This window comes from Ascidiella aspersa, chromosome 4 (genome assembly GCF_963924565.1).
Source record: "Ascidiella aspersa chromosome 4, kaAscAspe10.2, whole genome shotgun sequence".
NCBI lineage: Eukaryota > Metazoa > Chordata > Ascidiacea > Phlebobranchia > Ascidiidae > Ascidiella > Ascidiella aspersa.
This window is the reverse complement of record NC_139450.1, coordinates 27,113,794-27,128,097: the sequence shown is the minus strand read 5'-3', so window position 1 is coordinate 27,128,097 and position 14,304 is coordinate 27,113,794. Positions and strand designations below refer to the sequence as shown.

General features: G+C 34.5%; 1 protein-coding gene across 1 annotated transcript; it reads right to left on the bottom strand.

Annotated features, from left to right (window-relative positions):
* Nucleotides 1–211: 211 nt before the first annotated feature.
* LOC146157242 (transmembrane protein 214-B-like) lies at nucleotides 212–13,433 on the bottom strand. The gene is made up of 16 exons (XM_083387571.1): nucleotides 13,299–13,433; nucleotides 12,499–12,555; nucleotides 12,347–12,429; nucleotides 12,090–12,155; nucleotides 11,195–11,305; nucleotides 10,550–10,658; nucleotides 10,174–10,297; nucleotides 9,964–10,028; nucleotides 9,333–9,516; nucleotides 8,604–8,715; nucleotides 7,760–7,872; nucleotides 6,916–7,087; nucleotides 5,494–5,735; nucleotides 2,628–2,784; nucleotides 2,051–2,187; nucleotides 212–1,204 (listed from the first exon to the last, which is right to left on the bottom strand). Exons 1-16 carry the CDS (start codon nucleotides 13,387–13,389, stop codon nucleotides 1,072–1,074), a joined length of 1,956 nt encoding a protein of 651 aa, XP_083243697.1. The 5' UTR covers nucleotides 13,390–13,433; the 3' UTR covers nucleotides 212–1,071.
* Nucleotides 13,434–14,304: the final 871 nt, after the last annotated feature.

Genomic DNA, 14,304 nt, shown 5'->3' with positions numbered 1-14,304 from the left:
TTATTTCAATATAAATAAACAGCGATTTTATTCAAATTGAAAATAATTTGAGTAAAGTGTTGTTATCTGGGTTTCAACTCTAGTTTATGCGAATTGAGTTTTAGTTTAACTTCGGAAAACTATAAAGTTCATTTTTCCAAATGTAGTCTGGCAAAGCTCAAAAACCTAATTCTGGACCAAAGAGTCATTTATCAACACCAAATATATTTATTTGTAGACCTGCAGAAAAATCGCGAAAAACAACGATTTCAGGAAAAGGCACGTTGCGAAAAAGCTCGTAGGAGAAAATGTTTTAATTGCGCAAATATGTTGGTTTGTTCGTAATTACAAAGTGGCAAAAAAAGCCCAATCAAATATGAATCGGTTGCTTTCATAAACTGGTCATTTAACTGACTTGATAAACCTTGAGATTCGTTCTTATTCAGAGAAAAGATAAATAACTTTAAACACGGCAATGTGTGCAAGCTATCGAGTACATTATATAAATGCAACGCTTATTAGATACTCTTTAAAATTTGCAATCAACAAAGTAAAGTAAAACCCGAAATGAGTTGTTCGCGAAACAGTACACACAACATAAATATTTTTGGGAGTTGATCGCACATTTTTGAAGCGAAAACATTTCATTGTTAAATATATGTTACGTTGAGAAACCAAACTAGTATTAAAGTGAAATTCTGCGTCCAAAAAATGTGCAACACTACTTTTCTTTAAAACAAATTTTACAGAGAGGTCTGCGATGTAACACTTTTTACTTTTAGTACAGGCTTACATGCAGAATTGGAAACTTAAATTGGATTTTTGGTTCGTTCGACACCATTTTTTACAGAAAATTGCCAACACTTCGGAATGCAACATTTCGAGGCACAACCAAGCCACCATGGGAAAAATATTACCAGGAAATAGTTTGCAACACATTGAAAGCCCACAGCAGCAGAATAACAAAATATGATAGCTGCTGCATTTTTGACAAAACAAATTTCAGACTGCACGCCTTTGCATAAATACTTCGGTGATGATGTTTTTTCGCTCACAAAACCACCTCAAAACCCCCCGAAAAATGGTGTCGATTTAGGGAGTTTCCGGTACTACGTAACTGGTGATGACGTGTGCGGCGGTCTTGGCCAGGGTGGCGCTGCGTTGGGCCAAAGAGGTCAGACTGGCCACGCTCGCATCGTAGGCCTCGGCCCAAGTAGTTTCTCCACTGAAAAAACAAAAAAGCGGTGTTAGCCTAGATTCTAGAAGGTTTAAGTCGCACTTGTAAGTCTCACAAATAGGTAAAAAATAGGGATATTATGTCCGATAATTATCAGGTCGGAGCCGATACCCGATGTCAAGTGGTAGTATCGGTAGTCGTGCGATACTAGGGTGGTATCGGTGCCGATCCGATACTGAATTAACATCGCAATTTTAGATATGATTCTCGATCCAGCGCAGTTGTTTCCACATTAAAATGTACCATTTTTAAACAACGGTAGGTTAATAACTGAAGGTCACTAAACTCTAAGCTAAAGCAAATTTTGGCCTATTAACCCGGGAAAATTACCACCGAACGTTTTAATTTCATCCATTTGCCTTGTTTAGGCATAGTAATGCCGTCACTTGGTATCGGTAAGTATCGCGATACGCTTTGTTTAACATACCGGGCATCACCATGAAATGACCAAAATCGGACCCTCGGTAAAAACGTAAAAAACGTTTGGCTTAACGTATGGTAAACGGCTTTTTTGTCAAGGTCTTACGAAAGGCCTTAAGCGTTGAGTATTTTTTAAGGCCGCAGCAAATGTTTACAAATCAGCATATTCCATGGTATTGTTTGAAGTTATATGACAAAAGTTAAAACTAAGCAAACGAATAAAATGGGCCTAAAAAGCTAAACATGTCGTGTATTTGGTAAAATAGAGATTACTTTAGCAAATATACAAAAAAAGCAAATAAATCTTTTTTTTGAATCAAAAAGAATAAAAATATATCCAAAACAATATAAAACCGCCCTAAGCAAAAGGATGAGCAAAATCTACGTCAACATTATCGAAAAAGCAATTCTAACCTGGCAAGGTCAAATATTCCCTGGTAGAGGTCAACCAAGCCGTCCTTGACCCAAACCACGACGGGCCACGTCACTTCGATGACCTTGTCGAGGCCTTGCAAGGTCAAATGTCCAAGATCTCGTAAATATTCTCCACACTGTAAGCAAAGCGAATGATATGTTAGAAGGATTAAGGTTTTGTTAGCTTTCCAAGCAGTGCCATTAGTTTAACATACACAATAATGAAAATAGAACCTTTTGCTGAAATATGCTTAACGTAATAAGCATGTGGAATCTAGAAAATTCACCTTTCAATGGTCATTTTAAGAAAGTCGATGAAAAACTTGATGTTTTTGGTAAATATCGGTATTTGGATCCTTGGATTAAACCAAAATATTTAAAGCTATATGTCTTTGCTTTTTTTAATTAGAAAGCTCGATGTAATTTAGAAAATGAATCCTTTAAATTGGTATCAAGTAACCCTAATCCCAAGCTACAAAATACTAACACGATCAAATACACACAATATTTCCTATAAAATGCACATAATATTTGCTTTAAAATAGAAGTGTTAATCGTCGTGTTATGACGTCATTACCTGCATAGCAACAGAATATAGCCAGGCCCTCGCCGGAGTCGAAACCTGCCACAAGTGGGCGACAAACAGCGACAGCTTCTCGCTCACTAGCGCCACATACGGCGACATGGCGTCGCGGAATCCGGACCAGTAGAGAGGCACGTTTTTCGACAAAAACCTGGAAAAACGAGAGTTGAAGTTTGTTGAAGGGTCGGCTTGCAACGAATTTACATAAACAGTGAGTATACGGTGCTAGGATTTCTCGGATGAAACTATTTAGCCCAGTGGTTTTCAACCTTTTTTTCACTGCGTACCACCTCGAGCTTCTATGATCTTTTTGCGTACCAACAAAATGTCGAAAAACTCAACTTTACTCAAAATGTATATAGGATTATTAACAGCTGATTAGTTAGCCCGGAAATTTCAGAACAAATGCGGCCCACTACTCTCAAAAAAGTTTCCCTGTTTTAACTTGCAAGATACTGGTAGTCAAGTTTTGTGATTCTTTGTTGTTTTGCTATGATGTCATTAAAGAAGTTTGCATAGATGATCCGGAAAGATAAAAGTTCCTATCGTTAAAGAAGCATAAAATATTTAACTATACAATCATTACGATGAATGTTTAGTTTATTACCATAAAAAAAATTCTTAACTTTTGGTAAAACTGTAATTTTACTTAAAAACATACTGCGTACAGCGTACCACCAAAAATGACTTCGCGTACCACAGGTTGAGAACCACTGATTTAGCCGGTATAGCACAGCAGCGCAGGTATTTTTAAACTATTTTCTTTTGTGTCACACTACAATCAGAAATACTGCTTTAACAGCCTAAAAAATATGTGAAAAATCATTTTTGATTAAACTTAATACAATAATTTAGGAGTTTTCAACACAATAATTTTCGCAATATCATAATTTTAAAGTTTCTTCAATAGAATATTCTTTTTTCAACAACATGGAGGACTTGTACACACGAGCAAATATTCAAGTTGGAGCACGATTGAAAAGAAAGTGCAAAACGCAGACAAATTAATGAGCGACGTGGAAGGGAAGTGGCTTAAAATAGCACATCGTATCAGCAATTCACGATGCGTGAAGCGAATAGGTAAACAAATGGTTTTAAGCAACAATTCTAACAGCGGAGTAATGTTTGACACTAAAAAAAGAAATCGCCAAGACTCAAGACTGAAATCATTAAGTCTATAGTACAAAAAATGTTTATATTAGTCAAAAAATGAGCCCATAACAAACACCAGACCCTGTCTTGCTAACAAATACTGGTCTGTTAAGAAAAATTATAAACTAATTGTATTGTATGGTTAAGACTAAATTTAAATTTTCCATTTTTACTATCCTGTTTCGCAGGAAGGAAGCTTAAGCTTTAAATGTCCTGAAATATGTTAATGTTTTTCAATAAAAACTTTACAGTTAATGAAGGCTAAAACTACAAGCAACAAATCCATCAGTGCGGTTTATTATCAGAAGTCGTAAAAAAAAAATGAGCCGCTGTTTGATTTGAATGAGTCGCCGACTGCAGAAGGGTTAGGTATACTGCAATCGGTTCCGAGCAAGATTTGTCCAAAATTTGAAAAAATGCAAAGCAATATTAAAACATGGCTAAAATAAATTAAATTTAAACTGGTTAATGTTATGTGTTCCGGTTTGTTAGCTCACGAAATATTCAGTGAAGAGATGGGTCGTCAACGCTCTGCTGATATACTGATGCACTATGCAGCTAATGCGAAATTAAAATCAAAGGAAAAACGTCGTTTTTTTTTTTTTTTGTTTGGTCGACCGTTAACGCTAGATAGTTTTTCTCTTTCGCCTTTCGTTATTCGTTCGGGTTGGCTGATCAGCAAGTGTGTGTTCGACAATCAGCAATAACAAATCAAGCGGTCTCCGCCTTTTTCTCGCTAAAAACGGCGAGTTAGGCGGTGCTAATGTTTCTCGCTGTTTGCTGTCCGCGTTAATATCAAATGTCGATGTGAGACAGGTGTTGGCAACCTACGGCCTGCGGGCCGGATCCGCCCATCGCCTCTTTGACAAACTATACAAAAGTCCATTTCAAACACTTTTTGGCCATTTAACTACGAAAGTGCAAACAATTTTCGAATCATCTTCCTACATCCGCTTTGTTTACATTTTGACGGTGTCTTTGGAAATAAATCAGCGCTTCTTTACAGTTGCGCCATGCAAGGCATATGACGTCATTACAATCGCTATTTCATGACGTCATATCCGTCGCTATATTATGACGTCATTATCGTCAGACGGACAAACGGGGAATTCCCTAAGTTGAAAATTCGAAACCCCCCTTTTTGGATTTCTGGATACGCCCCTGATTGGGTGGCCGAGAAAAAAAGGTTGAGAAACACTGTGTTACTTTCATTCACATCTACTTTGAATCTTAAGTTAGTAGTAGTTTACCATTTTCCAAACGAAATCGATTAGTAAGTTACGGTTTGTATTTTCTTGTTTGGAAGAAGCATTTAAAGTTCAGAATCTGAAGTCGTACTGACCGAAGATAAAGTTACAAAAAATTCCCCCGTACAAATTTCGCAATTGCCATGCGGGCTTTTATAGCCCGCATTACTTTCAAGATTATATCAAAAATCCAACATTGCTTAAATCACATGATATTACACAAACCAAATGACGTTACAATCAGCTCAATCAAGTGACTAGAGTTGCACAATAATACGTAAACAAGTGCAAATCTCTGTATTTTTTTTCTCTTTTTGAAATTTATTTTCTCGGTTCATATATGGCAAACTCAGCAATAACACATAGAACGCAGACAACCTAAGAGATTAATATTGAAACACAAAACCCCCCTAGTGGGGAATTCCCCTCTGGTTGGGAACCACTGATTTAAAGTAACTAACCTCTCAGTGACGTCATACGCCGTGAGGAGCTTTCTGGAAACGTGTGACATCACGGCGAGGACGCCCTTGGCGCGCAGGAACTCGTGGGTGCGGGACTTTGCCCACACGCCGCCGTTCTGTTTGACGTCATAAGCGACGTAGGCGAGGCAGAGCGCGAGTAGGACGACACCTAGTGTTAGGAAGATGCGTCTGCTTCGGGCCACGGGCTGGCCACGTGACACAGTTAGACGTTCGTTCATTTTCTGAAGAAAATCCGTTAGGTGTGTTACAGCGCAGGGGTTCTTTCAATTTTGTTACCCCGGACCCCTAGATGCTTCGCGTGGACCACGGTTTGTAAGAAAATTAAAAAAAATACATAATAAATTGACGTCACAATACAAATAGACTTCATCAATCATGCTGATTTCCGTCCCAAACATGTGAAACGTAGTCTAAATACATTCAGTGCAATTTTTTTTATTTTTGGTTAAACTGTTTTTCTTTAAAAAAAAATTGAATACTTTTTACAAAATATTTCAATTAGGCTTTCATGGACCCCCTAAAACTAGTTCACGGACCCCCAAGGGGTTTATGGACCCCAGTTTACGAATCCCAGTTATAGCGTAAAAAGTGCTGTTTTTTGTCGCACCAAGTGATTCAGCATCGGGCAATGTTTCACTTCCCACCGACAAATTTTCATACCGAGAAAATACCAAAAGCTATAGTCAGTCGATAATTTCTAGAAGAAAATTTAAACGCTAAAATAAACATGCCTATAAGTATTATTTAAAAGAAGAAAAAAATACAACAATACTTAGACCGGTCTTAATTTTGTAAATTAAAAAAAAAAAAAATTATTCTTTTTTTTTTATGCTAGACAAAAGCACCGTGTGACAGTTTCGTTCGATTCTTATTTATATTGAGCAATATAAAAAAGGTTAAAAATAATCGTTTATAAATATGAATAACCTTGTTGCCAGCTTACACCCTCAATCCTCAAATAAAGACAGGTCTGAGTTTGGTGGTAGATTTTTTTGGGAAACAAATATTTATGCGTAAACAATTAAACATATTTATTTTTTGGCGTTTAAATTATCTGCCAGGAATTATCGAAGGCTGACTATAGCTTTTGGTTAAAAAATCTCATTGCAGAGTGAGCATATTAAACCTGCGTTGGCACAGTCAATAGAAAAAGATACATTAAATTTGTTGAAATTAATCTCAAATTAAAGAAAAAATACATATTAATTCACTTGCCTTTTTTTTTTTTTTTTTGTGCTTTTTCAATGATTACATACTAACTCGTTTTTTTTCATTTGCTTGAAGTTTTTTTTATAAGGAGATGGTCTCATATGGGAACTAGCATTGTGTTCCATATTATTGTTCCCGATTTTGTATAACATTTCCAATTTTAAATCTACAAAAAATACGTCATCATCTTACGTCACAGAGGGTCCTGACGTCATGGAACTCGGCGCGGGACGTGAGCGGGTCGGACTTGCCGGCGGCGTCGGCGTTTGTGTTCTTGAAGGCTCGGATAGTCTCGGCGAAAGAAGTCCGTGGCATCTTGCCAACCACCTGCTCCCAATTGTCCTCCACGTGGACCAGGATCAGTCTGGAAAGATCAAGGAAGGCGGGGGTTAAAAAAAGTTAAAAAATGAATAAAAAATAAAAAAACAGAAAAATTAATGAAAATAAAAAGTTGAAACAAGTAAAAATTAAAAAAAATAAAGCAATAGAAAAGTAATTAAAATAAAAAGTTATAAAAAAAAATGTGAAAAATAAAAAAAGGAAAACTGAGGTTGCAAAATAAAATTTTAAGACGTGGTTATAAAAAACAAATTTAAACAACTATATTACAACAACATAGACAAAATAAGTAAAACAAAAGTTAAAAAAAAACTTAAAAAAAAAAAAAATATAGGAATATATGGAATTAAAAGGCTGAATACAGGAAATAAAAGTACCGTTATCGCAAAACCTCTTTAAACAATCTATTTTTGCAAGCAACTCCTGGTATTTCTATTTCTACATTTAGGCCGAGCAACACAATATGTCTAGTCAAGAAAAACACGACGAATCTGCACAAAATCGAACAAAAGCTTTGTCTAAAGCATATTATGCAACAATTTCAACAAAAAACGCTTACACAAAAAAAAGTCACATACTTTTTGTTCAAGCAAGCAAAAGCCCCGTTTATTAAAGCGCGGTAAAATTTTAAGACGCAATCCCCCGTCTTGGCAAATTTCGAATTCTGCTAACGTTAAGAGCAGTTTACAAAACTCACTTGGTTCTGTAGAGGCTGCGCGTGTAGCTTTCCCTCCAAACGCTGAAACAATGAGCGTCGCTCTGCAGACAATCGACTGCCAGCTTGGTGAGCTCTCGACACAGTGCAGGGCTCTACAAGGAAGGACGCAAACTAATGATACGGAAACTCGGCTACTTTCGTTCTTCTATTCAGAATGCATAATTATCTAAGCAATTTGCCTTTTCTCTCAAACCTTAGGACTAGGAGAATCCCTGCGGCATTGTAGACAGGGTATAACACAACTTTATAAAATATTTCAAAGACTTTTCAAATAAATTTGTGGGTTTGTGCAGGGCTCTAGATTCTAGAAGAAAAGGAGAGAAATTCGACTACTTTCGCTTTTCTATTCATTTAGAACGCATAATTATATGCAATTTGCTTTTTCTCACGCCCTTAGGAGAATCCCTGTGGCACTGTAGACAGGGTTGCCACATTTATAGAAATAATTCAACGACTTTTCAAAGAAAAAAAAGGTGTATGTTTTTTACAAATTTAAATTAGATCACTCGACGTTTTTTAAAAATAATTCGAAAACAACACAGTGTAAATACCAAGGTCAACCTAATTGAAAAATTTTTTAATTTTTTTTTACTGGCAGTTTCTAAATGCACGACTAAAGCTACACATAAAATTCAAATACTATTCAAAGAGTTTTAAAAAAACATTTTTTTCGGGGTCTGTTTTAACTTGATACGTAAAAAAAATATATAAAATAAAAGGTACTGTCTACAAATTATGATTTACGTACAATATTTGGGTTAGGGTTAGCGTTCGGTGTGCGGGGGGGTCAAGTAACATTAATAAAATAATAATGCTTTAATACCTCTTCTGCTTGACCCTCCATGATTTTGGCGAAGAGCTGTCTTTTGTTCGCGTTGTTTAGCAGCGCCATGCTGCGGAATGATGGGTAAACGTCCTTGACTCTATCACGGATTCTGCAAAAAAAAATTAAATTTTACATTAAGGACTGGCCGAAATTTGCACTTATAAGAGTATAACGGTTCTATCGTGTATGGTTTGGTTTGGCCTTTTATTTCACCTGAAAAATTGATTAAATCCTTGTAGTATCCTACTCGTAAGTGTTCTTCTGCCGAATTTTCGATAAAATATTCTAAACAATGCGCAAGTAACTAAATGGAAATTTTTCACATCTTAGACTGTAAAATTGTAATTTTTGGTGTTCTCTATCCATATTCGTGCATGAATTGCATGTTAATGGCCAAATTTGAGTAGATATTTTATCACAGATATGGAAAGTTGAATAGATATGGTTTAAACATTGAGAGGCTACGAAAATAAAAGAGAAAATAAACTGTCATTATTGCTTTCATTAGCTTTGTGTTCAACCGGTTGTCAGTAAAACATCCAAAACGTGTGGTTGACGACGCTAAAATATGTTGCTTAAATCAATGTATTTCTAATAGGTCAACATTTTGTTAAACAGTTTAATTTCTGTTTAAAATATGTTAAAATTTCTATTTTTTAGGTCAAATTTCTCATTTTTGAGGTAAAAAAAACGCTCTAATTATCAAATTTCAAAAGCTAAACTCACGCGGTTGATTTCGAAGGCGTCTTGTGCACAGAATCAAAGGTCCATGCGGAAATCTGCAGAAACTGTTCCGGCTGAACGTTGATTGTCTTTCCCTTGGCCCTTTCCAGTATAGTTTCTATGTAGGACATGCAGTAGGGGGCCATGTTCTTCATTCCCAAGGCAGGCAGCATCAGTTCCAACCAAACTGACGAAATAAAACAGTATAGCTTAAGAATTAAATTGCAGACGGTAGACGTAGAATGCATGATTTGCATTAAAAAATATAGATGCAGGACGTTTTTGGAAATTCTACTCCCATACACATTTAATTAACAGTGTTTTTAATAGTTTCGTATATTAAAGTGCTATGCTTCTGATTGGAAGCATATACGCTTCTGTTTTTTAATTTATTGACACAACTAAACTGTTAAGTCTGTACAATAAGCATAGAGGGATACAAGAGTAGCATTAAACATGTTTAACTGAAGTAAAAATAGCATATATTTTGAGAGGGTTAGTCAACAGGACCAACTAAAAAAGTAGCTGAACGAAAAACAATTGTAAAGCGATTAGCAGTTTTAACTTGAGAAATTTGATTATTATCTATGTACCACATTTAAGATAGTTTCAAACATACCACATTAATACTTACTTTTTGCACCACAGCTTGCATCGTTGATGCCACATTGACCAAGAGCCCATAGCAGGGATAAACATCTAAACAAGAAAATGCCTTTAGAATACTGGCGCCCAATGTATATATAACTAATACTGTGGTTTGTAAAACTAAGTATATAAATATATTTTTACTACTACAGAAAGTAGTTTTTTAATGTGCAAAGTCTTATAATAATAAACAAACCTTTTCGGCACGTTTTGCATAAGTTTGATTTTTTCTGTGTACTTTTCCAGGTCATTGGTGCAAAGGTTTGGGTGAGCATGTGCTATTGCTTGAATGCAAATCTTGTGACCCCACACTGGTTGGTCTGTAACAAAAACAATGTTGTCATATTTATAACTTGAATATGAAGCGTATGTTACAGTCATTTTTCGGAAAAAAAAGTCTCAAAATCCCAATCCTTTGGTTTGTACAATCTACTACTCATAGATACTGACACCAATTAATGTAAAATAAACATAGTGCTATGTTACATAAACCGTCATCAAGCCAAATTAAAACTAATTCAGATAAAAAATAGAAGGTTGAGCACAATTATATATATGTATGTTTTGCTTACCTTTGCTCAAATTGTCCAACATTGAATTTATGTATGTTTGATACATGTGTGAAACCATGTCCTCTGGAAGTTCATTGGAAAATAGTTTTATGAGCACAGACTGTGATTTCTAGAAGAAAATGTCAATACGTAATTTCACAAGCAATTTTATGCAGTTTATGGAATCCTTTCATAGGCTCTTAATACTGGGAGCTTGCTCAAAAAAAGGGCTAGCGTTATTTTTATAGTTCTATGTGGTATTTATTTAGGTCAGTAATAAACCAAACCAAAAAAGTTTTTCGTAGAATAATAATAATCAGCTTGATAATAAATTGCAAAACCAAAAAGGGCAAGTATATCGGCATCGTCTTGATTATTAAGACGTTCCAATACGAGCTTGTATCATCTTCAGTTAATGTGGATGTCGATTAAGTTGACATTTTTGGCTTTGCAATTTATTATCAAGCTACATTACAGATCTGTGCATAGTGTACTTAAAAATAATCACATCTAAAGAATTAAAATTAACGTACTAAGTGAATTTTGATGGAAGTTTTACTGGAAGAATATTCTAGAAAAAGGTGTGACAAAACTCCAGTGACCCACTATGGGAAATGAAGGTCTCGATTAAAAAACCTGGGAAAAATGTGTCAGATTAATAAATACCTTTCCAGCTTTGCACAGTGGGAAGTTAAACTCCCTTCCCACCTGGGTAACACTTTCATCGGGGCATCTTAACTGATCGTCTAACATGGGTGCCAACTGCTTGCAAACCATCTAAGAATGACAAGAAATGAAAATTGATAAACATAAAGCTTTCTATTGATTACTGTCCCTAGAAAATTGAAAATATGTTAAAGAAAAATAAGTGCAGGTATTCCATTATGAGATTAACAGTATAAGGCAGTGGTTCTCAGTCTTTTTTAGCTTGGGCCATACTAAAAAAAATCTTAAATATTTCGCGGCACACTTTTACTGGAATAAAAATATGATAACTTTAAAATCACCCTTCATAGATGACAAACTATATGTAAATGTCTCACTCTCAATATAATTAATTTGTAATGGAAAGTGCGTAATTAAGTCTAAAACGCTTAATTTTAATCCCAATTATTTGACACACTGACTTAAGTCCTAGTCAATTCATTTTAATCAAAAGACTTAAGTCAAGCCATTTGGAAACTGTGACTTAAGTGCATTTAAGTCAAGTCATTGACTAAACTCATTATAACACAGATATAATATTTAACAATCACTGCTTCTTTACTGGCAATGTTAAAAAAAAAAAAAAAAAAAAAAAGACTATTGGTAAAACAATTAACTTATTTTCCAAAATTACAAAAAGTTTTGCGGCACACTTGATAACCTCTCAAGTCTCAAGGCACACTAGTGTGCAGCGCCTCACAATTTGGGAATCACTGGTAAAAGGGGTTAAATCGTACACCTAAAGGGGTAAATGATGGGAGAATATTTGACAGATGCTCATTAAATACAATATAAATTACTTACTCATTTTGTTAAAAAACTGAATGTCTAAGCATATGCATGTAACATGTCTTACCACAACTTGATTGTTCCAATTTTCTTTTAGAGAATCAATCTGATTATCAAGATCTACAATTGCTTCCTGCAACAAACAATATTGCATTTAAAACCTTTTTTTAACACCCTAAAACAATTTAACAATTTAAAATCCTTTTTAATTACAAATTTTTAATGTGAAATAATTTTAAAATCCTAATGAAGGTCAAATATGGGCAAAGAACAGAGATAGTACAGATAAGTACAAATTTTAATTATCCTAAAACGTAAACCTACACTGGATAAAGCCTCTTCAATGGTTTTAAACTTAAATTTGTCCTCAACTGGTTTCTTAGGTTTCTTTTTTGGAGCAGATTTGCCTGGAAAACATAATATTTATGTAAAAGTAAATTCCAGCTTGAGGTAATCAAACATCAAACAAGGACAACCTGCTTGTCTGGATTGCAAGTTCTTTGTGTTAGAAACATCATCCAAAGGCCTCATAACTGCAAATAAAACACACATTTTACAAAACATTGTTATAAATTAGCTTGAATCATGAATGATAATTAAAGAATAATAAAGTACACAATATTGAATTAAAAAAATAGTGCTACCAAGAACGCTTGGATATGCATTCACCAATAAGTGATTCAGCATTAATTTATTAAAACTAGGGTTTGGGTAGTGGTAATTTTTAACTTATTTTTTTTAATTTGCATTATTTACATGATTTATTTAATATATTATAAGTTTTAATTATGCAAAGAAATAAAGAAACTAGTGTGTAGGGTGACAAAATACCTCGAGGTCACCATGTCAGCCACCCTTTAAACACAATATACTGTATACTGTTGAAAATCACAAAACTGCAGAAAAACACCAAAAATGAAGAAACAAAGAGTATTATTTATCGAAACATGACAATAATTATGACATGTTCAATACAACCAACTGCATTCCACTTTTGAAAAGTTTCAGACAAAACTATTTTTGCAAAAAACTCCTATGCAAAAATACTGCGATATATACACTATAAAACGTTATTTTTATTGAAACCCAGCATTGTTTTAAGCCAAATCATGTCATTAGCGTTGTTTTTAGCAACATTGACACTAGAATGCAATCGGGGACATACATCAATTAGTGATTAAATGCCAGTTTAAACTATTTGTTGTCCGGTTAATAGACTGTTATGTAGTTAAAACCTTCACAAATGAAAAAAGTACAAAAATGAAAAAGCTGTTACCTGAATCACCCTTTACAGTTGGCTTTTCGTTTCTTCCTCTTGCATTTTTTGGATTGGTGACTTTTTCCCACTTAGTGTTAGCGTCAGACATTTGGACTTCTAATTATAGCACTTAAAACAATGCAAAAAAAAATAACTAAGAAAAACAGTGTGGGTAAGATGGATGACTTTTTTTGCATTTATGGAGCTAGTTTGAAACCCTACCAAAGCATTTAAACATTTAAGAAATTAACAAACAATTTTGGTTATGGTGCTGGTTAGCATAAAACTGGTTTGAGCTGGGTGGATCAAGTATTGTTACATGTAGTTTCTCAGTTTGCATATTGGATTTTGATGACAGGTTTCATAACTGTACCTAAAAAATGTGATAAGATTCTCGACCAGCACCCAATGTTTTAATAAAATTTAATATACAAAATTAATTAATTGGACTTGTCTTTCATGAGTAAAATACATGGTGTGACGATTCGTGATAGCTTTGTTCAAGCCTAACTTCCTATTCTTCAACTATGTAGTTTTCTGTGAAAACAGGGTGCCATGAAATACAGAGTGCAATGAAATACAGACACAATACAGAGTGCCAGGAAATACAGACACAATTTGTATTTGCACTTCAGCTATTTTACAAATGACTGTACTTTAGCTATATAACAAATAGCCTACTTTGACTTCTTTTTAAAATCTTTTTTGCATGGATTTCAATTCTTATAAAGGTCACATTAAAATTAAGCAAAGCCAACAGCTTTTACAAATAACGTGACGTGATACTTCACAAAACACTACAAGTCTACAACTGCACAATTCACCGGCATAAGCGGTGATGCACCGCAAACGTGAACACCTAATTTGCATAAAATTAATTTTCAAAAATTCGCTCTAGAAGTTTAATATAACAACCCAATTTTATTCAAATAAATGATCTCCGCAAAAAATATTTATCCTAATTTATCCTGCAAACGCAGTTAATATTTTATGTATAAAATCTAGTTTATAATAAATGAAAAAT

Excerpts from the sequence above, each read along its gene's own strand:
- LOC146157242 (XM_083387571.1), bottom strand. The coding sequence starts at position 13,389 with ATGTCTGACGCTAACACTAAGTGGGAAAAAGTCACCAATCCAAAAAAT. Across the intron at positions 12,556-13,298 it reads AACTGTAAAGGGTGATTCAG|TTATGAGGCCTTTGGATGAT; the intron begins GTAACAGCTTTT and ends TTTTATTTGCAG. Across the intron at positions 1,205-2,050 it reads GGAATATTTGACCTTGCCAG|TGGAGAAACTACTTGGGCCG; the intron begins GTTAGAATTGCT and ends TTGTTTTTTCAG.